The sequence below is a fragment of the Pan paniscus genome, chromosome 20, assembly GCF_029289425.2.
Source record: "Pan paniscus chromosome 20, NHGRI_mPanPan1-v2.0_pri, whole genome shotgun sequence".
NCBI classification, from domain to species: domain Eukaryota; kingdom Metazoa; phylum Chordata; class Mammalia; order Primates; family Hominidae; genus Pan; species Pan paniscus.
In genome coordinates, this window is record NC_073269.2 from 38,758,034 (window position 1) to 38,784,809 (window position 26,776).

Below are 26,776 nucleotides of genomic sequence, written 5' to 3' on the forward strand. Positions count from 1 at the left end.
CAGTTCTGCTCTGATCTTAGTTATTTCTTGTCTTCTGCCAGCTTTTGAATTTGTTTGCTTTTGCTTCTCTAGTTCTCTTAATTGTGATGTTAGGGTGTCAGTTTTAGATCTCTCCTGCTTTCCCTTGTGGGCATTTAGTGCTATAATGTGTCCCAGAGATTCTGATGCTTTGTGTCTTTGTTCTCATTGGTTTCAAAGAACATCTTTATTTCTGCCTTCATTTCATTATGTATCCAGTAGTCATTCAGGAGCAGGTTGTTCAGCTTCCATGTAGTTGTGCGGTTTTGAGTGAGATTCTTAATCCTGAGTTCTAATTTGATTGCACTCTGGTCTGAGAGACAGTTTGTTGTGATTTCTGTTATTTTACATTTGCTGAGGAGTGTTTTACTTCCAATTATGTGGTCAATTTTAGAATAAGTGTGATGTGGTGCTGAGAAGAATGTATATTCTGTTGATTTGGGGTGGAGAGTTCTGTAGATGTCTATTAGGTCTGCTTGGTCCGGAGCTGAGTTCAAGTCCCGGATATCCTTGTTAATTTTCTGTCTCGTTGATCTGTCTAATATAGACAGTGGGGTGTTAAAGTCTCCCATTTATTATTGTGTGGGAGTCTAGATCTCTTTGTAGGTCTCTTAAGAACTTGCTTTATGAATCTAGTTAGCTCTTCTTGTTGAATTGATAACCTTTACTATTATGTAATGGCCTTCTTTATGTCTTTTGATCTTTGTTGGTTTAAAGTCTGTTTTAGCAGAGGCCAGGATTGCAACCCCTGCTTTTTTTTTTGCTTTCCATTTGCTTAGTAGATCTTCCTCCATCCCTTTATTTTGGGCCTATGTGTGTCTTTGCACGTGAGATGGGTCTCCTGAATACAGCACACCGATGGGTCTTGACTCTTTATCCAATTTGCCAGTCTGTGTCTTTTAATTGGGGGCATTTAGGCCATTTACATTTAAGGTTAATATTGTTATGTGTGAATTTGATCCTGTCATTATGATGCTAGCTGGTTATTTTGCCCATTAATTGATGTAGTTTCTTCATAGTGTCGATGGTCTTTACAATTTGGCCTGTTTTTGCAGTGGCTGGTACCGATTGTTCCTATCCATGTTTAGTCCTTCCTTCAGGAGCTCTTGGAAGGCAGGCCTGGTGGTGACAAAATCTCTCAGCATTTGTTTGTCTGTAAGGGATTTTATTTCTTCTTTACTTATGAAGCTTAATTTGGCTGGATATGAAATTCTGGGTTGAAAATTCTTTTCAAGAATGTTGAATATTGGCCCCCACTCTCTTCTGGCTTATAGTTTCTGCAGAGAGATCCACTGTTAGTCTGATGGGCTTCCCTTTGTGGGTAACCTGACCTTTCTCTCTGGGTGCCCTTAACATTTTTGCCTTCATTTCAACCTTGTGAATCTGACAATTGTGTGTCTTGGGGTTGCTCTTCTCGAAGTGTATCTTTGTAGTGTTCTCTGTATTTCCTGAATTTGAATGTTGGCCTGCCTTGCTAGGTTGGGGAAGTTCTCCTGGATAATATCCTGAAGAATGTTTTCTAACTTAGCACCATTCTCCCCGTTGCTTTCAGGTACACCAATCAAACATAGATTTGGTCTTTTCACATAGTCCCATATTTCTTGGAGGCTTTGTTCATTTCTTTTTACTCTTTTTTCTCTAATCTTGTCTTATCACTTTATTTCATTAATTTGACCTTCAATCACTGATATCCTTTCTTCCACTTGATCGAATTGGCTGTTGAAGCTTGTGCATGCATCACGAAGTTCTCGTACTGTGGTTTTCAGCTCCATCAGGTCATTTAAGCTCTTCTCTACACTGGTTATTCTAGTTAGCCATTCATCTAACCTTTTTTCAAGGTTTTTAGCTTCCTTACGATGAGTTAGAACATGCTTCTTCAGCTCAGAGAAGTTTGTTATTACTGACCTTCTGAAGCTTACTTCTGTCAACTCATCAAACTCATTCTCCATCCAGTTTTGTTCTGTTGCTGGCGAGGAGTTGTGTTCCTTTGGAGGAGAAGAGACGTTCTGGTTTTTGGAATTTTCAGCCTTTCTGCTCTGGTTTCTCCCCATCTTTGTGGTTTTATCTACCTTTGGTCTTTGATGTTGGTGAGCTACAGATGAGGTTTTGGTGTAGATGTCCTTTTTGTTGATGTTGATGCTATTCCTTTCTGTTTGGTAGTTTTCCTTCTAACAGACAGGCCCCTCAGCTGCAGCTCTGTTGGAGTTTGCTGGAGGTCCACCCCAGACCCTGTTTCCCTGGGTGGAGGCTGCAGAACAGCAAATATTGCTGCCTGATCCTTCCTCTGGAAGCTTCATCCCAGAGGGACACCCACCTGTATGAGGTGTCTGTCGGCCCCTACTGGGAGATGTCTCCCAGTCAGGCTACACATGAGTCAGAGACCCACTTGAGGAGGCAGTCTGTCCATTATCAGAGCTCAAGTGCTGTGCTGGGAGAACCACTGCTCTCTTCAGAGCTGTCAGGCAGGGACGTTTAAGTCTGGAGAAGCTGTCTGCTGCCTTTGGGTCAGATATGCCATGCCCCCAGAGGTGGAATCTAGGGAGGCAGTAGGCCTTGCTGAGCTGCGGTGGGCTCCACCCAGTTTGAGCTTCCCTGCTGCTTTGTTTACACTGTGAGCATAGAACCGCCTACTCAACCTCAGCAATGGTGGACACCCCTCCCCACACCAAGCTCCCGTGTCCCAGGTCGATCTCAGACTGCTGCGCTAGCATCAAGCAAGGATCTGTGGGTGTGGGACCCGCCGAGCCAGGCACGGGAGGGAATCTCCTGGTCTGCTGGTTGTGAAGACTGGGAAAAGCGCAGTATTTGGGCAGGAGTATACTGCTCCTCCAGGTACAGTCAGTCATGGCTTCCCTTGGCTAGGAAAGGGAAACCTTTCCCCTTGTGCTTCCCAGGTGGGGCGACACTCCACCCTGCTTCAGCTCACCCTCCATGGGCTGCACCCACTGTCCAACCAGTCCCAGTGAGATGAACCAGGTACCTCAGTTGGAAATGCAGAAATCACCCATCTTCTGCATTGATCTTGCTGAGAGCTATAGACTGGAGCTGTTCCTATTTGGCCATCTTGAAAGTGCCTGCTCTTTTTTTAATCTCTTTGTCTTTTTGCTTTACTTTTTTTTTTTCTTTTTTTTGTTTTTTTGAAATGGAGTCTCGCTCTTTTGCCCAGGCTGGAGTGCAGTGGTGCGATGTCGGCTCACTGCAACTTCTGCCTCCTGGGTTCAAGTGATTCTCCTGCCTCAGTCTGGGATTACAGGTGCCTGCCACCACACCTGACTGATTTTTGTATTTTTTAGTAGAGACAGGGTTTCACTATATTGGCCAGGCTGGTCTCAAACTCCTGACCTCAAGTGATCTGCCTGCCTCGGCCTCCCAAAAGGCTGGGATTATAGGTGTGAGCCACCACACCCAGCCTGCTTTACTTTTTGGAATGATTTTACAATTTTGTCCTCTACTCATTTTATTGTGTTTTTTATTTCTAATATCACGTTTTTAATTTGCAAGGGTTTTCCTTTTGTTCTCTTTTCTCTTTTCTTTTTCTGATAGTGTCCTGTCCTCGTTTCACATATATGGTAGTTTCTCTCATTTCTCTAAGGAGACTAATGATTTTTGTGGGGGAGTTTTCTTCTCCCTACACTGTTTCTTTTTTTGCAGGGTGCATTACTCGGTTTTTAAGGTTGGAGGTTTTCCTTAGATGTCATGCAGTCTTTGATTGTCTGCCTGTATTTCAACGTAGAGGCCCAGTGAGCCGGTGAGGGTCTCTGAGTGTACCAAGCCTGTGGGCTGTGGGTCTCTCTGGGGAGGGAGCTGCTGTGAGTGCAGGGACCTCTGAATTCCGTCCAGATGCCCAAGGGAAGGCTTCTCCTGTCTCTGGCCCCTGGGGCTAAAGACCTGCCTGTGTCCTGGGAGCTGAGTGGGAGGCACAGGCTGGGTCTCACTGTCCTGTGTGTGCTTAGCCTCCTTCTTTTCAGTTCAGCACCTCTGTTTGCAGCTAGGCCTACAGCGCCGAGTCCTGAGAGTTCTGCTTTATCCTCTCCAGAGAATCAGCCCCTGGCCTTCCTAGGGTTGGGGTGAGTGGCCGTCTGGTGTGGAGCAGTGTAAGGTGATGCAGAGGTTCCCCCCTCTGCCACATTGCTGCAGCCAGGGAGCCTGCCCCTAATTCCTAAGCTTTCTGAAGGTTGTTCTCTGCAGATAGGGTCAGGCCTCCTGTGGCTGGCTCAGAGTCAACTGTCTTGGGGCTGTTACCAGTTTGTCCATCTGTTTTTTAGCTTCCAACATTCTGTTCTGGAATATTGTCTCTAAAACATAGCTTTTTTGAAATATGATTCATATACCCTTTTTTCAAGTGTACAATTCAGTGATTTTTAGTGTATTCACAGAGTTTGCAACCACACAAGTAAGTCCATACCCATTAGCGGTCACCCTCCATTTTCCTCCCTCCACATCCTTTGGTAGCCAGCTGTCTGCTTTCAGTCTCTATGGGTTTCAGTCTCTATGGGTTTGCCTGTTCAGGACATTTCATATCGATGGGATCATACGGTGGGTGGGCCTTGGTGACGCTGGTTTCACTGCACACAGTGTTTCCAAGGCTCACCTCTGCCATATCGTAAACTAGCACAGCATACCTTTTCATGACTGACTTATATTCCATTGCGTGCATGGAGTGCATTTCATGTACCCATTCATCAGCTGATAACAGTTGGATCTTGTGGCTTTTGCATTTAAAAATCCATTTACAGGGCTGGGCGCAGTGGCTCACGCCTATAATCCCAGCAGTTTGGGAAGCCAAGGCAGGCGGTTCACCTGAGGTCAGGAGTTCGAGACCAGCCTGAACAACAATGGTGAAACCCTGTCTCTACTAAAAATACAGAAATTAGCTGGGTGTGGTGGTGGATGCCTGTAGTCCCAGCTACTCGGGAGGCTGAGGCAGGAGAATCTCTTGAATCTGGGAGGCGGAGGTTGCAGTGAGCTGAGATCACACCACTGTACTCCAGCCTGAGTAACAAGAGCGAAACTCCATCTCAAAAAAAAGAAAAAAGAAAAAACGCGTTTACAGGAATGAGGCTTTAGGAAAGAGTGCAGTTTGCCATGTGTGTAACCCACCATCTTTATCCTGGAGTCCCCGCCATGTCTGTGCCTTGTGACTTCTCTGTGACTGCCACTGGCCTTACCCATGTTGGGGTTGGGCTGGATCTAGAGGAAAGCAGTTTCAAATTTCTTCTCCTCTCAGCAGAGGTGATTGTGGACAAGCCCTATCTGGTCTTGTTTTCTCATCCATAAATTAAAGATAGTAAAGTACACTAGTGGTTCCTGAGCTTGGCTGGGGCCCCTCAGATACTCTCAGGGGGGGACCTGGGTGGCAGGGTTGTGGCAGCACAGGTACAGGCCCTCATGCCTCATAAACCAAGCAGAACAGAACAGGCAGCGGTTGTACAGCTGAGCCTTGGGCTGTACTGTCAAGGAAGAACTAAAAGAATAGCTCAACTGAGGAAACAAACACCTTTTTCTTCACATTCTTCTTTTAACTATCTTACAGATTACTGCAGTTTTTAAATCCTGATCCTTTGAGAGCTGACGGACTCTCTGATCTCCAGCAGGTATTACAGGCCCTAAAAAAAGTAAAATAAAAAGAGAGAAAAAACTGTTTATTCTTTAAATCCTTCTCCTTCCTCCCTCCAGACTTGAGATTAGAAGAGAAACTCCTTAGATGGGGGACTTAACCTGAAGACATCCTTTTAGAAACGATCGAATGGATTGTTGCTTCTGAGAAATTGTTCCTTGTTTTTTGGATAATAAACGATCTTCCTTTTGGTAGTTTGGTAGTTTTTTTTTTTTTTTCTTTTTTTTTAAGTAAGCATATATACCCAGGTGTTTACATTGAAATCTGTATTTTCTTCATTTCTGTGAAGTTCTTGATCTCCTGTGCTGACGCCTCAGGGCAGACACTGGTTGTCTAATGCACACGTTCTCTCAGTTGCAGAAGCTGAAGGGCCTGCAGCCGCCCATGGTAGTGCTCCGGAACAAGATCGAGCCCTGCTTAACCATTGACTCGTCGCCGCTGTCAGCAGACCTGAAGAAGGTAAAAGTGCTCGTAAAACTGAATTTATCAAGAATGCCAACTTTTTCTAATAGAGAAGGATTTTGAAATAAATGGCTCTAAGGTTGCATTGTATAATTTCTTTGCTTTTGAAATTCTCTTTTTATTTGAGATTACAGGCATGAGCCACCACACTCGGCCTAATTTCTCATTTATTCTTAAATCCAAGTTAGCTTCTTAGAAGTGAGTGAGTGATTGTTTTGTGAGGCAGCCGCTGTGTAACTGTGAGCCCCTTCTGCAGTCAGGTTTCCAGGATGCCCGTGGACAGGGCTGTGGGAGGAGCAGCAGGCCACCAGGGCAATTGTAATGCACTCCCCTACCGTTCTTTTCAAAATTGTCTTACACACATATGGTTTCATTTGGAAAATTGATCATACATGTTTATCTACTTTTTTCCTGATTAAAAAAAGTTAAAAAAAAATTTTTTTAAGATAGGAAGCTAAAACAACCAGGACAAATAGCGTGAGAGAGAAGTGGACAGATTCCACAGTCTTAGAAGATGAAAGCAGGAGACAGAGTGTGGCTGCCTCTTCAGGGAAGGAGTGCTTTGCGAGGGGAGCGTGAACCACCAGCTCTGTCTTCTGAGCACCCACAGCCAGCTTGTATTGTTCTCAGCAGCAAGGTTGGAGGCTCTTTTTGGAGAAATTTGAATGGCTCTAGAGAAATGACCTTCAGATGATGCTATTTGGAATTCTCCCATGAACAGGGCCTGCTTGCCGCCCTGCATTTCTGCAGTGAGGTGACGCTCATGTGATGACAAGAGTCCCCAGAGCCTCCAGTTGGGCGTTAGTGTCTTGCTGTCCACCATGAACAGACATCAGGGATCATGGACATTGGAAGAAAGCCTTCACCTTAAAAAAAAAAAGACCAGGCTGGGTGCATTGGCTCACACCTGTAATCCTAACACTGGGAGGCCGAGGCAGGCAGATCACCTGAGGTCAAGAGTTTGAGACCAGCCTGGCCAACATGGTGAAACCCCGTCTCTACTAAAAATACAAAAATTCGCCAGGCGTGGTGGTACATGCCTGTAGTCCCAGCTACTTGGGAGGCTGAGGCAGGAGAATCACTTGAACCTAGGAGGCAGAGGTTGCAGTGAGCTGAGATTGTGCCACTGAACTCCAGCCTGGGCAATAGAGCAAGACTCCGTCTCAAAAAAAGAAGACCGAAACAAACTCTCAAGGAAACAAACAATGCAGTGAGGAGGAGAAAATGTTAGAGAATAAATATCCCCAGAGAGAAGACATTGCATCTCTAACAGCTTACTGTTAAAGGGCTGTAATGTTTTTTCTCTCTGGGGATATTGAAAATAGGATATTTTAAAAAGGAACAGGCAGAAAAAAAGGTTCTTGGAAATTCAAAATATAGAAAAATGTAAAAATCACTAGTATGTTTGAGACATAAAAGAGAAGCTAACTCAGAAAGTAGAGGAAAAAGGCAAAGAGACGGAAATAGGAGGAAAAATTTTTGAGGGTCAGTTTGAGGTCCAGTATCTGAAAAATGGGATTTCTAGGAAGAATGAAGGAAGATGGTAGGACATTTTCTGAAGATTAACATAGGAACATTTTCTGGACCTAATGGACAAGAATTTCCAGATTAAGAAGGCCCACCCATCACAGGCCAGCACAACTGCTGAAGAAAGAGATTCTGAAGCAGCTAAGTTGAGGGAATCTAAAGATTATGAAGGCTTCAAGAGAGATGAAACTGGTCCTACACACTGGACCAGGAATCAGAATGGCTTCAGATGTCTCCACAGTGCACCAAATGAGCATTGATGTCAAAATTCTGATGAGGTCGGGTGCGGTGGCTCACGCCTTTAATCCTAGCACTTTGGGAGGCTGAGGCGCAGATTGCCTGAGCTCAGGAGTTCGAGACCAGCGTGGGCAACATGGTGAAATCCTGTCTCTACTAAAATACAAAAAATTAGCTGGGTGTGCTGGCATGTGCCTATAGTCCCAGTCGCTTGGTAGGCTGAGACATGAAAATCTCTTGAACCTGGGAGGCGGAGGTTGCAGTGAGCCAAGATCGTGCCACTGCACTCCAGCCTGGACACAGAACGAGACTCTGTCTCCAATAATAATAATAATAATAATAATAATTCTGATGAAAAGCTCTTTCCAACCAGAGGTCCTTACTCAAACTGTGGATGGAGCGTGAGGGTAGAGTGAAGACATTTGCAGACATACAGAGTCTTAAAAAAACGTACTTCCCTTCCAACCTTTGTCAAGAAGATATTAAAATATGTTCTCTACCAAAACAAAGAAGTAACCCGAGAAAGATGACCACATGGGTTTGCAGACAAAAGGTGATGGTGAAGGATGATACCAGGATAGTTGCTCAATACCAAGTGCAGAGCATGGCGGGTCCTGACTGCCGCTAGGGCTCAGGACTCGAGAGGACCTCACAGAGCTCATGATGCCGATGAGCTCAGCCATTTGAAAGATCCTATCCATGTGGGTGGAGAACTCTATTGGAATATTTGGGTTTTAGTGACAGTTACATAGAAAAATAAGCAAATAAAAGTCTATCTTTTTAAAAGCTTTACAAGTGAAGCTGATGGACTGGCAGTTTATTAGGAGAATGAGGAGGAAAAGCCACATCTTTGATCCAGTGAACTTTAAGTTCCTGTCAATGGGCCATCTATTGGATCCTTTTAATTTAGAAAATTAAAGCAAGAATCTTTTTTTTTTTTTTTTTGAGACGGAGTTTTGCTCTTGTTGCCCAGGCTGGAGTGCAATGGCATGATCTCGGCTCACCACAACCTGTGCCTCCCGGGTTCAAGTCATTCTCCTGCCTCAGCCTCCTATGTAGCTAGGATTACAGGTGCCTGACACCACACCCGGCTAATTTTCTATTTTTAGTAGAGACGGGGTTTCTGCATCTTGGTCAGGCTGGTCTTGAACTCCCGACCTCAGGTGATCTGCTCGCCTTGACCTCCTAAAGTGCAGGGATTACAGACATGAGCCACTGTGCCTGGCCTTTTTTTTTTTTGAGATGGAGTCTCGCTCTGTCACCCAGGCTGGAGTGCAGTGGTGCAGTCTTGGCTTACCGCATCCTCTGCCTCCTGTGTTCAAGTGATTCTCCTGCCTCAGCCTCCAGAGTAGCTGGGATTATAGGCATGCACCACCACACCTGGCTAATTTTGTATTTTTGGTAGAGATGGGGTTTCACCATGTTGGCCAGGCTGGTCTCGAACTCCTGACCTCAGGTGATCCACCCACCTCGGCCTCCCAAAGTGCTGGGATTACAGGCATGAGCCACTGCGCCCTGCCTAGCAAGAATCTTTTAATGGGAGTCTTAATAGGAGAAAAAGCAACAGTCTTTTAATAGGAGGTAGGTACTGAGAAAAGATTTGGGGAAACTTAACAAGTTAGGGCTTGGAAAATACTGGGTTTGGCAATGTGTAGTGCTTTTTGGGGTGAAATGAGCCATGCAATGGAGTTTTTGTTAGTTTTCTCTACCTTATTTTGGTTTCTGGTTGTTTCTGTTTTGTAGGCTCTTCAAAGAAATAAGTTTCCGGGCCCCAGCCACACTGAATCTTACTCTTGGCCTCCCATAGCGCGTGGCTGTGATGTGGTTGTCATTTCTCACTGTGAAAGCAACCCTTTGCTCTACCTCCTACCAGTGTTGACAGTTTTGCAAACAGGAGCCTGCTACAAGTCATTACCAAGTAGAAATGGAGTAAGTCAAAGACAGTTTTGCCTCACAACCAAATGGGTTAAATATTTATTTTAAAATTATACACCTCACCTTTGAGGAAGGTCGTCTATTACTCAGTTTGGTTCTCAAACTTCCAGGCCAGAAACTGTCCTGTGGGAAAGTGTCCTTTCCCATTCCAATTACTGATGCTCTCATACTGATTCTCACCTGGAGCCTATAGTTGTGGGCCATTGGCTGAGGCTTTTAGAAATGGATATTGAGGCCAGGCATGGTGGCTCACGCCTGTAATCCCAGCACTTTGGGAGGCCGAGGCGGGTGGATCATCTGAGGTCAGGAGTTTGAGACCAGCCTGGCCAACATGGTGAAACCCTGTCTCTACTAAAAACAGAAAAATTAGCTGGGCGTGGTGGCGTCCCTGTAATCCCAGCTACTTGGGAGGCTGAGGCAGGAGAATCACTTGAACCTGGGAGGCGAAGGTTGCAATGAGCCGAGATTATACCATTGTGTTCCAGCCTGGACAACAAGAGCAAAACTCCATCTCAGAAAAAAAAAAAAAAAGAAAGAAAAAGAAAAAATGGATATCGAGTGTGTAAAATGCTGTCACAGACCTGAGTCTATCTATCCATCACAGTAGCAGCATGAGATGGGCATTGTTCTGACCATTTCACGGAGGAGAAAATGAGGCTCAGGAAGAGTTACTGGGGTAAATTTCCCACTGACAGGGCTAGGAGTGGGGTTGAAGTCTGAGCTTCTGCTGCCTTGTCCCGTGCTCTGCCAGTCATTTCCTAGCTCCCCACCTTGCTTCATAATTCTTCTTAACTTTTCCCATGTGGGAAAACCTCAGAATAACTGTATTAAGTCTGTTCTAGCATTGCTATAAATACCTGAGGCTGGATAATTTATAAAGAAGAGAGGCTTAACTGGCTCATGGTTCTGCAGGCTGGAGCGGAAGCATGATGCTGGCATCTGCTCGGCTTCTGCGGAAGCCTCAGGAAACTCACAATCATTGCAGAAGTCTAAGGGGGAGCAAGTGTGACACATGGCTGGAGCAGGAGCAGGGGAGGTGCCACATACCTTTAAACACTAGATCTCAGAAGAACAGCACCAAGAGGACAGTGCTAACCCATTCATGAGAAACTGCCCCGATGAGCCAATCACCCCCCACCAGCCCCCACCTCCAACACTGGGGATTACATTTAACATGAGATTTGGGTGGGGATGCAGAGCTAAACCGTTTCACTGAGAAAGAGGTGGTGGGAAAGAGAGGAGCGGTGTGCAGGTAAATGATGCAGGGCATGGCCCTGTGCTGCTGGTTTGTGGCTGTTAGGGGCTTGATGGGTGTGGAACCTGCATCTCGGGGCCTGGCACTGAGGGTGCTCCAGACGGGGCTCCACCAGTGAAAAACAGCAGTAAGAAGACATAGGGTTGCAGTTAGGAAAAATACTAGCTCATTTTTCTAACCATGCCATGCAGTTTTATGATTTCCCTTTAGAAAGTTGCATCTGTTGGCCGGGTGCGGTGGCTCATGCCTGTAATCCAGCACTTTGGGACGCCGAGGCAGGCAGATCACGAGATCGAGATCGAGACTATCCTGGCCAACATGGTGAAACCCTGTCTCTACTAAAAATACAAAAATTAGCTGGGCATGGTGGCACACGCCTGTAGTTCCAGCTACTCGAGAGGCTGAGGCAGGAGAATCGCTTGAACCCGGGAGGCAGAGGTTGCGGTGAGGCAAGATCGCACCATTGCACTCCAGCCTGGGCAAGAAGAGCCAAACTCCATCTCAAAAAAAAAAAAAAAGTTGCATCTGTTATTATCAGTTGATTTAATCAAATTAATGGATATGTTTCTATCTCCCAAATTACTTAGCAGCAGACTAATGAGAAGCAACTGATGAGAAGTCGCTTATATTGAGGCCGAACCCAGGCTCAGGGCAGAAGGGGATGTCCAGGTCTTGTCCCTGTGGCCCCCAGCTTTCTCCACGCCTCCATGGTCAGCCTGCTTTCAGGCCTGTGTCTGGAAGCTGGGCCCACCTGGATCTGTGTGAATGAAAGAGGAGCCTCAGCTTGTCTTCAGTTACTGGAGGGTGTGTGTCCAGGAAGGTGTCTGGCAGGCAATGCAGCTTCAGGAGTTACCTGTCGGCTTGCAGAGGGCAGGGTTCAGAAGATAGTCTCCTAAGGAAGAGAGGTTCGTCTTTTTTTTTTTTTTGAGATGGAATCTCGTTCTGTCACCCAGGCTGGAGTGCAGTGGCTCCATCTCGGCTCACTGCAACCTCTGCCTCCCGGGTTCAAGCAATTCTCCTGTCTCAGCCTCCTGAGTAGCTGGGACTACAGGCACACACTACCATGCCTGGCTAATTTTTGTATTTTTAGTAGAGATGGGGTTTCACCATATTGGTCAGGCTGGTCTCGAACTCCTGACCTCAGGTGATCCACCTGACTCAGCCTCCCAAAGTGCTAGAATTACAGGCGTGAGCCACTACACCCAGCCAGGGTTCGTCTTTTTTAAGGCCCCTTTCAGGAGGCATTTAGTTCATTCTTGTGCTTAGGATCTGTGCAGGGGATGTGGAGCCAGACTGCCTGGGTTCAAATCCTGTTGCTACCATGTATTAGCTGTGCAGCCTTGGATAACTGACTTCACCTCTCTGTACCTCAAGTTCCTCACCTCTGAAGTGAAGCAGTGACAGCCTCTGCCCCATAAGAGCATCTTAAGAGCTAAATGAATGAATACGTGTGAAGTGCTTCATTGAGACTCTCAGCAAATATGACTCAATGTGTCTAAATCTGTTTTAATGAAATTATATCGTCACTTTTCTGACCTGTATGATGATTATAGCAGAAACTTACGGGGTGCTGCTTCTGTGCAAAGAGATGTTCTTGATGTTTCATATGGATGCTGAATTCCTAACTACTGTCTGGAGGCATTTGAATTTGTCTGTCTTCGCAGCCTCTCGCAGTCATCGTGTGCCCTGGATGGAAGAAGGCCCAATTTATTTTTGAATTATTGGGAGAATATAGCATGTCCTCCAGGCCTCTTCATCCTGTGCTATTAACAATTGGGCTCCATAAAGAGGAAGCCAAAAATACAAAGCTTCCAAGGGGCTGTAAGTATCCTTTTCAAGCGGCTATAAAAGTTAAAGTATCCTTTTCACTGTCTTCCCTACAGAAGACAGTGGAGCCTGGCTGGGCCTGGGTCCACAGTGACATGGCTTGTGTGACGACACACTCACAGTCACTAGTCCAGACCTACTTGTCAGCTCCCGACGGTTTTGATTACGAAGGCTTGATCTTGACTTACGTCTGCTTCACTGAGAAAACTATGTCACTTCATTCATTTATCATCTATTTACTGAACACTTAAACTGTTTGTTAGATGCTGGGCGTATGGGGTTGACTAGGACAGAAACAGTGTTTTACTTCGTTAGAAGGCATTTCTAGAAAGTATGTGGACTCTTAGCAGAGGAAATCTTAGAAAAACCTGTGGAAAATTGAAAATGTTCACTTTTTTTTTTAAATGCAGGTGATGTGATTGTTACGACCCCATACAGCCTGCTGAGGCTTCTCACCTGTCAGAGCCTGCTGTTCCTCAGGCTCTGCCACCTGATCCTGGATGAGGTAGAGGTGCTATTCTTGGAAGCCAATGAACAGGTGAGCGTGGCTTAAGGTCCTCAGCACTCAGAAGAGAGGCGTGATTAACATGCTAACTGATGGCAGGAAGGAGGAAAAGTGTCTGGTTGGGGAATACATTGGTTAATCTAAAAAAATTTTATGCTTTAACTTCTATAATTAAGAAGAAAGAATGGTTATGTGAAATTTCCTTCCCAATGTTAGAATTATTTCTGAAGTGCAAACGTTCTTTCCTAGAGATTTCCTAAAATACTTAAAATTTTTCTGATTACAGAAGTAATGATTTTTATTTTAGAAAATTTAAGACATGGAGAAGAGCACTTGAAAAACCCAGCCTGCACAGCCATAGTTTCAGAAGGGATCCCTCTTGCTATTTTGGAGTACTTGCTTCTTTTTCTTTGAATTCTTGTGTTTGTTGATACATATAGTTAATAACATCAGGGGTGTGTTTTACAGGCCATTTTGTAGCCTGCATTGTGCAGGGCGCAGCAGCGTAAGGGCCACCGCTTTCTGTTCCACAGCCTGGTGGTTACTGGCCATATAGTATTCAGTTCTTTGGACATCACAGAATTTGTTTTACAACTGTCTTAATATTGGATATTCAACATAATTTGTATACATGTGTGGCTATAGAACATGCATGCTTTTTGCACCTGTTTCCTTTAGGATGAATTCCTAGGAGGGGATTCATGGGTCAGAGGCTTTGAGCTCTTGTAAGGCTTTTCTTGGAAGCAGTGTCACACAGTCACCAAGGGTATGCACTTGGGAGTAATGATGGCCCCAGTTTTGAGTCCAGGCTTTGTTACTGACTATGAGGTGGTGCAGGGTTCTTGAACTCCTCTGAAGTCTCAGGTTCTGATTTTTGTAAAACTAGTATCTAGGCATACTGCTCTGTGCAGCATCCTTTCTGAAAGCATGACCTGATGTGCACTCCTGTCAGCCATGTGCAGGCTCTCCACACCCCTGCCAGAGCAGGCTTGCCCCAGCTTTCTCCTCCAGTCTAACTGGCTAACAGTGGGATCTTGTCAGCCTAACTTACATTTCCTTGATTATTTTTTAGGTTGAACATTAACTCGTATTGATCATTTGTATTCACTCTGAGTTGCTTGTTCACTGCCTTTTCTTATTTTCTGTTGGTAGGATCATCTTCTGCTAATCAGTTTTTAGAAGTTTTTATGCAAGAACATTAATCTCTTGTTAGTTTGTTATACATATTTACCAAGATATTGCTTATGCTTTAGTTTTGCTTATAATGGAGATTGTAGGATATTTATTGACTTTAAACTTGACATTTTCTCCTATTTAGTTTTTGCCTTTTTTTTTTTTTTTTTTTTTTTGAGACTGAGTCCCACCCTCGTCGCCCAGGCTGGAGTGCAATGGCTTGATCTCGGCTCACTGTAACCTCCACCTCCCGGGTTCAGGCAATTCTTGTGCCTCAGCCTCCCGAGTAGCTGGGATTACAGGTGCACACCACCACACCCAGCTAATTTGTTGTATCTTTAGTAGAGACGGGGTTTCACCATGTTGGCCAGACTGGTCTTGAATTCCTGACCTCATGATCCGCCTGCCTCAGCCTCCCAAAGTGCTGGGATTACAGACGCGAGCCACCACACCCGGCCTTTTCCTTTTATTTTTGAAAGACTTTCTCCACTCTGAGAACAGAAAATATACAAACCCTTACATTTTATGTTCTGCCACACTAGTTCTTACTCTTTTGAAATAAAAATGAAATTAATTATGCTAATTTTTCAGATGTTTGCTATATTAGATAACTTTAAAAAAAATATTGAAGTTGAAGAAAGGGTATCTGCACCACATCAGATTGTTGCAGTTGGAGTTCATTGGAACAAACATATAGAACATCTCATCAAAGAGTTCATGAATGATCCCTACATTGTGATCACAGCCATGGAAGAGGCTGCTCTCTATGGCAATGTCCAACAGGTAACTTTGTGTGTGTGTGTATGTGTGTGTGTGTGTGTGTGTGTGTTGGTGGGGGGCTGATGAACACAAGCAAGTAACTTTTATTTCATGGCTTAATATTAAACAATTACAGCTTTGATTTCATATATAAATTATGAATGAAATACAATTATAGTTGAATATTTAAATTTATATTGATTTCCTATACATTCTTTTCTATTAAAATCCCAACACCTGTGGAAAGTGGATCTGGAGCACCTAAAATATTAAAAAGTCACATTGTTTCTGTGCTTCATTACCAGGTAGTACATCTTTGCCTAGAATGTGAAAAAACTTCTTCTTTACTCCAAGCTCTTGATTTTATTCCAAGTCAGGCACAAAAGACCTTGATCTTCACCTGCTCTGTAGCTGAAACAGAAATAGTGTGTAAGGTGAGTCCATCTCCATATAAAAAATGCTTCTGTTTGTTTCAACTGGTCGAATCTCAAGTCATCACAAAATTACTGGGGTGGTTGACTCTGTGGCAGGGAAGTAAAGTTTTACAAGTTTAACATCAATCAGAAGAGGAGATGGGGTCTGCTCACAGAGCATGCAGGCTGAGGCCTGGATCTGGGGAGGAGCCAGGTGCGGGGGCAGGGCCTTTCCCCTGCAGCAGCGTTCCCCAGGGGGGGACAGTTTCGTCTTGGTGGAGTATTAAAAGTATCAATTTATAGACATGACAACATCTTCTGTACCCTCTGTTTAAGAAGATTGAGGTGGCTCATGCCTGAATCCTAGCCCTTTGGGAGGCCAAGGTAGGAAGATTGCTTGAAGCCAGGAGTTCAAGACCAGCCTGGGCAACATAGTGAGACCCTGTCTCTACGGAAAAAAAGAAGAAGAAGAAGAAGAAGATTGAGAAGATAACAGTAAAAGATATCATATAGCCAAAAAATCAAATAAATTGGCTAAAGATTTATTCAGTTTTATTTTGTACATATTAGTGCTAAAACGTAGAAATGAAGCCAACTACCAAATAAAAGAATTAATAGTACATCTAGCTTTCTGCAACAGTCAGCTAGAAGTATAGTTATATGGTACTGTAGTCAACCAGGACTTTCTAGCTGATGTGTCTGTGTGTGTGTGTGTGTATATGTGTGTTTACACACACACACAAGTATGGCTGTGTTATTTTAAAAGGAAGCAAAATAGTTTCAGCAAAATACTGCTTATTTCACTTGAGCAAGATTTTAGACATAAAAAACTGAATTTTGGAAATATATTTCAGTTTATAATCATCTCATTCTTAAGAATTATGAGATCAGTGAGGTAGTGCCCTCACAGATAATTTAAAGTGCTTTACATTGACAATTATTGATGGAACAGTTGGCTTCCAGCCTATATCCCTGACTGTGACCTGGCCTCTTTGATTTCATCTTTAGGTAGTAGAAAGCAGCTCAATATTTTGCTTGAAGATGCATAAAGAAATGATTTTTAACTTACAAAATGTTTTAGAACAGTGGAAGAAGAAGTTAAGTTCTGGCTCTCAAATTATATTAGGTAAGTGTTTTAATTTCTACTTCTATTTAGTGAAGGTTGAGCTACTAGGAATTCTATCTTTAATTCATTTATATATCTCATCTCCAGATTTCTCATTATTCCCCAGGTTTACTGAGAGTTTATTAGCAATGTTAATTTCAAAATGAAAAATTAACCTCCACTAAGATTTTGATGTTGAGGTAAATCTCTCAGGTCAGTGGGCAGCCACCATTAGTCTAGACATTCTCCCTAGAGTTATAGCTTGAGGATCACTATCATATATATGATATATATTATCATATATATGATAGTGATAATATATATGATCATATATATCATATATATGATAGTGATATATATGATAGTGATCATGTATATGATAGTGATATATATGATAGTGATCATATATGATAGTGATCATATATATGATAGTGATATATATGATAGTGATCATATATATGATATATATATCATATGATAGTGATCCTCAAGCTATATATATATTCATGTATATGACTATATACATATGACTATATATAGTCATGCATGATTGCTAAATTTAATATTAAAAATATAAAAGTCAAAATGTATAGAATAAGTGAAAAACATATGGGCCGCTTGGATTTGTAATAAGAGACATTTTTCAGGCTAAAAAGGAGACCACTTTTCTCTGGAATTTAAGCACTGGGCTGTGGCATTTTGGGGAAAAAAATGGGGAAGAAGTTTCTTTGCATCCAAAAAAGTAAAATGTGATATGGAAATGCACTGCAGTGTGGCCGTGGGAACTGCCGGTTAAAGTAAGTACGGTAACTCCAGCGCGTGTGACATTGTCGGACTCCCTCTCTGCAGCCCTCACGGACGACTGCGTCCCACTCTTGGCCATCACCGATGCCACGTGTGTGATTCACTTCAGTTTCCCTGCCTCGCCAAAAGTTTTTGGTGGACGCCTGTATTGCATGTCTGATCAGTTTCACGCTGAACAGGTTTGGTGAATTTTTATTCTCTTCCATATTCCACTGGCATCTTCTGTGTCATGATAAGCTCAGAGTCCACAAGGTTTCCTCAGTCAGACTGGGATAGATGATCCACTTCCTTTATTCACCCCCAATTTTCAGGGTTCTCCTGCAGAACAGGGAGATAAGAAAGCCAAATCTGTCTTGCTGCTGACGGAGAAAGATGCGAGCCACGCAGTGGGCGTCCTGCGCTACTTGGAGCGAGCGGACGCCAAGGTCCCCGCAGAGCTGTACGAGTTCACCGCAGGAGTTCTGGAAGCCAAAGAAGATAAGAAAGCCGGAATGCCTCTTTGTCCATATCTGAAGGCTTTTGGTTTTTGCAAGTGAGCCAGTGATTTGTTTCTTATTAAACTGATGTATAACCTGCAGTAAGGTGCACAGCTGTTGCAATGTGGTGAATTGTCATGTATCTAGAAGCCACCACCCACTCTGAGGGGGCAGTCTGGGGGTTCCCTCGCACTCTTCCCCACGTGCCCTCCCCTCTGCAGGGCTGTCAGTGTTGATTAATTTTGCATGATTTTGAACTCCATAGAAATGGCATCGTGGTATGTTCTCTTCCGTGTCTGGCTTCTTTCTCTCAGCCTCATGTCTGTGACATTCGTCTGTGTTGTTGTGTGTATCTGTGGTTTGTTTTATAGCTCAGTGTTCTGTTGTATGACTGTATCACAGTGTGTGTATCCATTCTCCTATTGATGGGCCTGTGGGTGGTTTCCACTATCAGGCTATGATGTTTGAAGCTGTTAGGAACACTCTTGGCCATGTCTTTTGTGGAAACGTGTACCCATTTCTCTTGGGTAGATGCTCCAGAGGGCAAGTGGCAGGTCATGGGGTAGGCATGCGTTTAACTCTTCCAAAGCGGCTGGCCATTTTCCGGTCTGGTCAGTACTGTCTGACAGAGCCTGAGTTGTCCCCCACCCTCACCAGCGCTTAGTGTTGGTGGAGGTGGAGTGGTAAACCATTGTGATGTTAATATGCATTTCCCTAATGATTAATGATGTTGAATATCTTTTCATAGGCTTGTGGGACAGTTGGCCATCCTCTTTTTGTGAAGTGCCCGTTGAGGTCTTTTGACCAGTTTTTACAGGGAGTGTTTATCTTTTTCTTCTTGGTTTGTTGGGGGGAGTAGCTTATATATACTCAACATAAGTACTTTGTGTGATGTGTGCACTGAGAATGTCTCCTCCAAGCTGTGGCTTGCATTTTCACTCTTTTAATACTCTGCTGATGATGAACAGGCATTTTTAATTTTGATGAAGTTTTTTTTGTTTTTTGAGATGGAGCTTCACTCTGTTGCCCAGGCTGGAGTGCAGTGGCGCCATCTCGGCTCACTGCAAGCTCCACCTCCCAGGTTCACGCCATTCTCTTGCCTCAGCCTCCCGAGTAGCTGGGACTACAGGCGCCTGCCACCATGCCCAGCTAATTTTTTGTATTTTTAGTAGATACGGGGTTTCACCATGTTAGCCAGGATGGTTTTGATCTCCTGACCTCGTGATCTGCCCGCCTCGGCCTCCCAAAGTGCTGAGATTACAGGCGTGAGCCATCGCGCCCAGCCTGATGACTTTGTGTGCTTATAGGAAATATTTGCCTATCTCGGCCAGGTGCAGTGGCTCACACCTGTAATCCCAGCACTTCGGGAGGCCGAGGCAGGCAGATCACAAGGTCAAGAGATCGAGACCATCCTGGCCAACATGGTGAAACCCCGTCTCTACTAAAAAATACAAAAATTAGCTGGGCGTGGTGGTGCATGCCTGGAGTCCCAGCTACTTGGGAGGCTGAGGCAGGAGAATCACTTGAACCCTGGAGGCAGAGGTTGCAGTGAGCTGAGATCGTGCCACTGCACTCCAGCCTGGAGACACAGCAAGATTCTGTCTCAAAAAAAAAAAAAATTAGCTGGGTGTGGTGGCACACACCTGTAATCAGTTACATAGGAGGCTGAGGCAGGAGAATCAATTGAACCTGGGAAGCGGAGGTTGCAGTAAGCCAAGTAAGCCAAGTTCGTGCCACTGCACTCCAGACGGGGTGACAGAGTGAGAGATTGTGCCACTGAATTCCAGCCTGGACAACAGAGCGAGATTCCATGTCAAAAAAAAAAAAAGTTGTCTGTTTCAAGGTCATGAAGCCATTCTCCTATATTTCTAGAAGCTTTGTAGTTTTAGCTTTCACAGTTACACTTATAATTCATATTAAATTAGTTTGTATGTATGACCAGGTATGGTGGCTCACACCTATAATCCCAGCGCTTTGGGAGGCTGAAGTGGGAGGATCACTTGAGCTCAGGAGTTCAAGACCAGCCTGGGCAACACACAGAGACCCCGTCTCTTTAAAATATATATATGTGTATTATATATGTTATATATTATGTATATAACATATATAATACACACCACACACACACACACACACACACACACACACACACACACACACACACACATATATATATATATATATATATATATATATATATATATATATATATATATATATAAGCCAGCTGTGGTGGCACATGTCTGTAGTCCCAGCTACTCAGGAGCCTTGGGTAGGGGGATCGCTTGAGCCTGGGAAGTCAAGGATTCAGTGAGACGTGATTGTGCCACTGCACTCCAGCCTGGGTGATAGAATGAGACCCTATGTCCAAAAAAAAGAAAAAAGAAAAAAAAATGTGTGTAATATGAGATCTGGGGCAAGGTTTGATTTTTCCATATGGATAATGGTTTGCTCCAGCATTGTTTATTTAAAATATCATTCGGTTCTCACTGCATGAGTGCGTTTGCCATGAGCCAGGTGATGGTATTTGTGGTCCATTTTTAGACTCTATTCTGTTACTTTGGCCTATTGGTCTAACTTTATACCAGTACTACACTTTGTTATAGCACGTCTTAGGAGCTGGTGTATGAGTCCTCCAGCTTTGGTCCTCATCAAGGTTGTTTGGCTATTTTAAATCCATTGCATCTCCACATACACTTTATTTTTTTTATCTTTTTTTTTTTTTTTTTTTTTTGAGATGGAGTCTTGCTCTGTCACCCAGGCTGGAGTGCAGTGGCATGATCTCGGCTCACTGCAACCTCCTCCTTCTGGGTTCAAACAATTCTCCTGCCTCAGCTTCCTGAGTAACTGGGACTATAGGTGTGTGCCACCATGCCTGGCTAATTTTTGTATTTTTAGTAGAGACGGGTTTTCACCATGTTGGCCAGGCTAATCTCGAACTCCTGACCTCAGCTGATCCACCTGCCTCACCCTCCCAAAGTGCTGGGATTACAGGCGTGAGCCACCGCACCCGGCCTCCACGTACATTTTAGAATGAGCCTGTTAGTTTCTTTAGAAACCTTGCAGAATTTTGCTAGGGACTGCATTGATTGTGTTGATCAGCTTAGAGAGCATGGGTACCTTGACAGTCATGGGGCTTCTCTGCCTGATCCAGACACAACACCACTGCGTGATACACAGACAGCTGAGGCTGGGGCATGGGTGCCTGATAAGTAGCTGCTGGATTGAATTTAAAGATAACTGTTGACATTAACGTTTTTGAATTATGGTACATTAAATGTGTTACTAGCAGTATTGCTATTTAGGCTTAAAGAAGACCGAGTTTTTTTTGTTTTGTTTTGTTTTTTTTTTAAGACAGTCTCTGTCTGGCTCTGTCACCCAGGCTAGAGTGCAATGGCATGATCTCAGCTCACCGAAACCTCCGCCTCCCGTGTTCAAGCAGTTCTTGTGCCTCAGCCTCCTGAGTAGCTGGGATCACAGGCATGAACCACCACACCTGGCTAATTTTTGTATTTTTAGTAGAGATGGGGTTCGCCATGTTGGCCATGCTGGTCTCAAACCCCTCACCTCAAGTGATCCGCCCTCCTCAGCCTCCCACAGTGCTGGGATTACAGGCATGAGCCACCGTCCCCAGCCAAATACTGACTTTATTTATTTATTTATTTATTTAGAGATGGAGTCTTGCTGTGTCGCCCAGGCTGGGGTGCAGTGGCACCATCTTGGCTCACTGCAACCTCTGCCTCCTGGGTTCAAGCGATTCTCCTGCATCAGCCTCCTGAGTAGCTGGGACTATAAGTAGGCACCTGCCACCATGCGCAGCTAATTTTTGTATTTTTAGTAGAGACGGGGTTTCACCATGTTGGCCAGGCTGGTCTCGAGCGCCTGACCTCAGGTTATTTGCCTGTCTTGGCCTCCCAAAGTGCTGGGATTGCAGGCACGAGCCACTGTGCTCGGCCTCAAATACTGACTTTTAAAATGGCAATTTCAACTATTTCTCAACGTGGAAGCAGCATTGTAGTTAAGGAACGGCTTCTGGGTTAGAGATCGATTGCCCTTTGTTGTGTATTATGGCAATGTATTTCTAATTCAGTCTTTATTTTGGAAATACATTTTGTTCATTTACATAATGCATTTTAGAATGTCTAGAGAAATAGGGTGGCTGAGCAGGGAGGATCTCTTGAGCCCAGGAGTTAAGAGGCTGTGGTGAGACATGATCTTGCCACTGCACTCCAGCCTGGGCAACAGAGTGAGACCAAACTCTTAAAAAAAAAAAAAAGAAAGAAAGAAAGAAAGTTTGCTAGAGAAATAATGAAATAACTCATTAAGTTTATTCAGTGTTAATTAAAATGTAAAATCCATTTTCACTTATTTATATATTATTAATGTCATCTGAAATATTTAATGTGGTTATTCAGTCTTTAGGGTGTTTGGAATAAAAGTTATCTGATTTAGGTTGCAGATTAATTTTCTGAAGAAAGCATTAAAATTCCCATTAACAATTATTACTTACTTATGATAAGTCTAGTCATTTCATTTTCAGAGACAAAAGGATCTGTCCTGACCGACACCGTATTAATCCAGAAACGGACTTGCCCAGGAAACTGTCCAGCCAAGCCCTACCTTCATTTGGATACATTAAAGTAGGTTTGGTTAAAGATGCTTGTGTCCTCTGACGAATGGTCATGTTAATAAACGTGTTTTATTTGTTAAGCAGGATCTTAGTAGATGTCATGGTGCCTTCCAGTGATCAGTATTAACATACCACCATTAATGCAACCAGAGGCACGTGTCCTTACAAGGTGCCTTATTTCAGGGCCCCAGCGTATTTATAAGCCAAGATCAAATTCAGTAATGGATGACAGTTTAAGGATTTTTTTAAAATTATATTTTCAGAAAATGTTTCTATTTGGGGGCCATTAAAAATAATGCAGTGACTGGGCACAGTGGCTCACACCTGTAATCTCATCATTTTGGGAGACTGAGGTGAGCAGATCACTTGAAGCCAGGAGTTCAAGACCAGCCTGGGCAGCATAGTGAGATCTTGTCTGTACAAACAGATTTTTAAAAAAATAATAATGATACAGTGATTACATGAATCTTTTCAAGACATTCATGATAATTTCTTTGAGGAAAATTCTGTAATAAGGTGCAGATAGAAATGCCAAGTTAAGAATTTCTTTATTTTCTTTCAAATCCTTTTTTATTAATTTATTCATTTCTTTTTGAGCATACAATTTCTCTCCCTTTCATCTGTTTCCCTTAGAGCAGTATCTGTTGTGTTAATTTCCTAGGCTGCTGTAAAAGATTACCACCGAGTTAGTGACTTAAAGCCACACACATTTCTTCTGTCATGTTCCTGGATGTCAGGGTGTCAGCAGGGCCATGCCCCTCCACAGCCTCCAGAAGCTGACCTGGCCTGTGGCTCGCTTGGCGTCCTTGCATCTCCGCCGGCAGCCACTGTCACTCTCTCTCCACCTGCATCTTCACATGACCTCCTCTTCTCTGTGCCCCTTGTAAAGGACATTTCATTGGAGGGAGGGCCCACCTAGATAACCCAGAGCCATCTCCCAGTCTGCAGACTTCACTACCTCTGCAAAGACCCTGTTTTCAAGTCAGGTCAAAGTCACAGTGAGCTTGGGGGTTAGGACATGGACATACCTCTTTTGGGAGAGTCACCGTCCAACCCACTACAGTTTTCATTATTGAATTTTTTAAAAAATTTCTAACTCTTTCCTGCGTTCTGTCACCTCATTTCTAAGTTGTTGTAATTCTGATCTGTTACTCTTTTATACACGCATTGTTTTCTTAGTTAACAAACTAAAAGCAACATTTCTTGAAGGTTATAGTTTTGATCTGTTTGTGGATGTATCTTTCTAACAGGTTTCATTGTCTGTAGGGATGGTTCTTCTGCTCTTTATTCTCTTTTTAATTATTTTATTTTTATATATTATTATACATTTTGTTATTTTATGATGACTTCATATCGGATTTGACCTTGTTACTTTGCTATTGCTCGTTTTTAGATAGAATTTGTTTTCTTGACATTTTGGAGGAGGTGTGGGTCAGGGTAACTTTTCTGATTTCACAGAGTTCCCATTTCTGTTTTTTATGTGCTGTGTAAAATGAATATGGTGACATAGTGTCTGAGATTTCTGAGATTCCCTGGCCCTGTTCCCCTCCTGAACTGTTACCTGGTTTTCTCTTCCTTCATCCCTCCTGTCCCTGGAGGGACAGTGTGGAGATTTCACAGGGGCTCCAGCCTTCACCCACTGTGGAGGCAGGTGAAGCCTTCCAGGCTCGCTTGTCGCACTGGCTGAGCCCGTTTCCAGGGAGGGCCTCTTGCCTCTTCTAGAGCTCTCTGTTCTCAGGTCTATTGCTTCCCTCTGCTTCCTCCTGCACAGGCACAGACACTGGTGCCTGTGGGTGTCGCCAGCCCGGTCCTCTCCCCTATCCTGCCAAGTGCCTACTTCTCACTCCTGGCATCTGCTCTGGGCAGCCAGGGCTCCCTCCCTTCACACAGAGCGTCTCTGCCCTCTGCACACTGACTTTTTCCTCACACACAGGTCCCCCTGCCTACTCTAACCTGTGAAGGGCTGTCTTCTCCAGCACACACAAGCTGTGGCCTCTCTGTCCACTTCTGGATTGCCAAGGTCCCTGTAGGACAGTTTCATCCCTGTAACCCTGGAGGCTGATATACAGTAGCTCTTAATAAAATGCATCTTGTTACCTGAAAAAAGATCAGAAAGTTTCAAGAGACAGCAGTGCTATTTTAAGAAGAATTTCTATAGAAGTGCAGTTAGGAGGTAAACAAGGAACACTTATACCTAATAATGAAGTTTTAAAATAATGAAATTTGCAAAATAAAAAAATCTTCCATTAGATTTAAAGTGAAACTAATTCTTTATGACTGTGTGAGGTATTGGTTTTGCTTTGCTTTTTTGGCTAGCTTCCTAGTTTTCTCTAAATCCACGTTGCTAAGCTTTGGTTTCTTAGGTTGGGTACTGATTTCTGCAGATACAGGGAATGTGTACATATCCGGTTTAGACTAAGTTTGTTTCTTGGTCATGTTTACTATATATGTTTCAGATAATACCTTTTTATATTTTGAATGCAACAAATTACTTTGGCCGTATAGTTGATAAACACATGGATCTTTATGCAACTCTCAATGCTGAAATGAATGAGTATTTTAAGGATTCTAATAAAACAACTGTGGAAAAGGTGGAGAAGTTTGGATTGTATGGATTAGCAGAAAAAACGCTTTTTCACAGGTAACACATCTGTTTACTTCATCTGTAAAGTTTTGAAGCATGAGGTAACTAAATGGTATTGAGTTCCGATTTTCACCTCTGTCCATTTGACTGAGTGTGTATGTGAGCCTGGTGACAGCGGGGTGTCCCCCCAGATGCCTGCTCCAGTTCTTTGTGGGAAACTTCCCCGGGCTCCTGAGCCCAGTGACACCGTGACCCGTTGAGCCATCACTGCGTGCGACATACACATACATCTTTAACTCACTTAATTCTTGCCAAGTTCCTATCAAGTGGGCATCATTCCCATTCTACAGATAAGAAAACAGCCTTGGCGATGTTACGAATGTGGTGTCAGGTCAGCTCGATACCTGGCATAGTTTGTTCCAACCTGGTCAGTCTGAATCACATGCTCGTTTGTACCCACTTCCCTTGAATCCACACCTGGCACCACTTGGTGATAGCCTTGAATTCAGAAACTTTGAAACTTGACAGGTGACGTTGCTCATGCCTATAATCCCAACACTTTGGGAGGCTGAGGTGAATGGATTGCTTGAGCCTAGGAGGTGGAGGCTGCATTGAGCTATGATCATGCCACTGCACTCCAGCCGGGGCCACAGAGCAAGACCTTGTCTCTACAAAAAACAAACAAACAAAAAAGACAAAAGGAAAAAAATAAAAAAACTTTGAGACTTTAATTTGCTATGTTAATTTTTATTATGTTGTTAGATAAAAGGATTTACTCTTATTCAAAAGTACATGTTTTTATACTTATGTATACTTTAAATAATCCACCACTTGAATTTTTGAAGGCCTTAGTTTTTTATTTCTAGTATAGAGTAAAATCATGGCGTTTTGGAGTCTTTTTATATGTTTTCCATTTCATGGTAATTTGAGGCAAAGATGATCCTTTCTGGAATCTCTGCGTTGAACCGATGCCCCATTGTTCTCCAGGGTTCAGGTGTTGGAAGTGAGCCAAAAAGAAGACGCCTGGGCCCTGGATGACATCCTTGTAGAGTTCATCGATGAAGGCAGGACGGGGCTCGTCACAAGGGACCAGCTGCTGCATCTCCCAGAACATTTCCACACACTTCCCCCGCAGGCTGTGGAGTTTATTGTCTGTAGGGTGAAACCTGCTGACAACGAAATGGAATGGAATCCGAAGGTGGGTTATTTTGGCTTTTTATCTATTGTTGACTTTTAGAATATATTTAACCGAGAATATACACAGAATTGAGGCCTGTCTGGATTTACAGTGTCACGTTTGGAAATGCAGGGAAAGTGCAGTCTGCTTAGATCCCCACGGTGTGTGAACGTCCCAGCTGAACCCTCGGAGAGGTACCAGGCAGCTGCAACACTGCCTTCGCCACTATCCTTGTGCTTACGGTCACAGAATCTGTATAAAGTAGGGATGTT

General features: G+C 43.7%; 1 protein-coding gene across 2 annotated transcripts in view; it reads left to right on the forward strand.

Annotated features, from left to right (window-relative positions):
- Positions 1-26,776, forward strand: part of TDRD12 (tudor domain containing 12) — a 100,340-nt gene that overhangs the window by 55,657 nt on the left and 17,907 nt on the right. For both annotated transcript variants that reach the window (XM_008969262.6, XM_055103752.2), the window contains exons 11-23: positions 5,552-5,612; positions 5,990-6,094; positions 9,605-9,790; positions 12,716-12,872; positions 13,289-13,416; positions 15,148-15,339; positions 15,621-15,749; positions 16,737-16,854; positions 17,683-17,816; positions 17,949-18,169; positions 22,654-22,753; positions 25,200-25,384; positions 26,315-26,525. In XM_008969262.6, the coding sequence (XP_008967510.3) occupies positions 5,552-5,612; positions 5,990-6,094; positions 9,605-9,790; positions 12,716-12,872; positions 13,289-13,416; positions 15,148-15,339; positions 15,621-15,749; positions 16,737-16,854; positions 17,683-17,816; positions 17,949-18,169; positions 22,654-22,753; positions 25,200-25,384; positions 26,315-26,525 (1,927 nt within the window). The remainder of the gene's footprint in view (positions 1-5,551; positions 5,613-5,989; positions 6,095-9,604; positions 9,791-12,715; positions 12,873-13,288; positions 13,417-15,147; positions 15,340-15,620; positions 15,750-16,736; positions 16,855-17,682; positions 17,817-17,948; positions 18,170-22,653; positions 22,754-25,199; positions 25,385-26,314; positions 26,526-26,776) is intronic.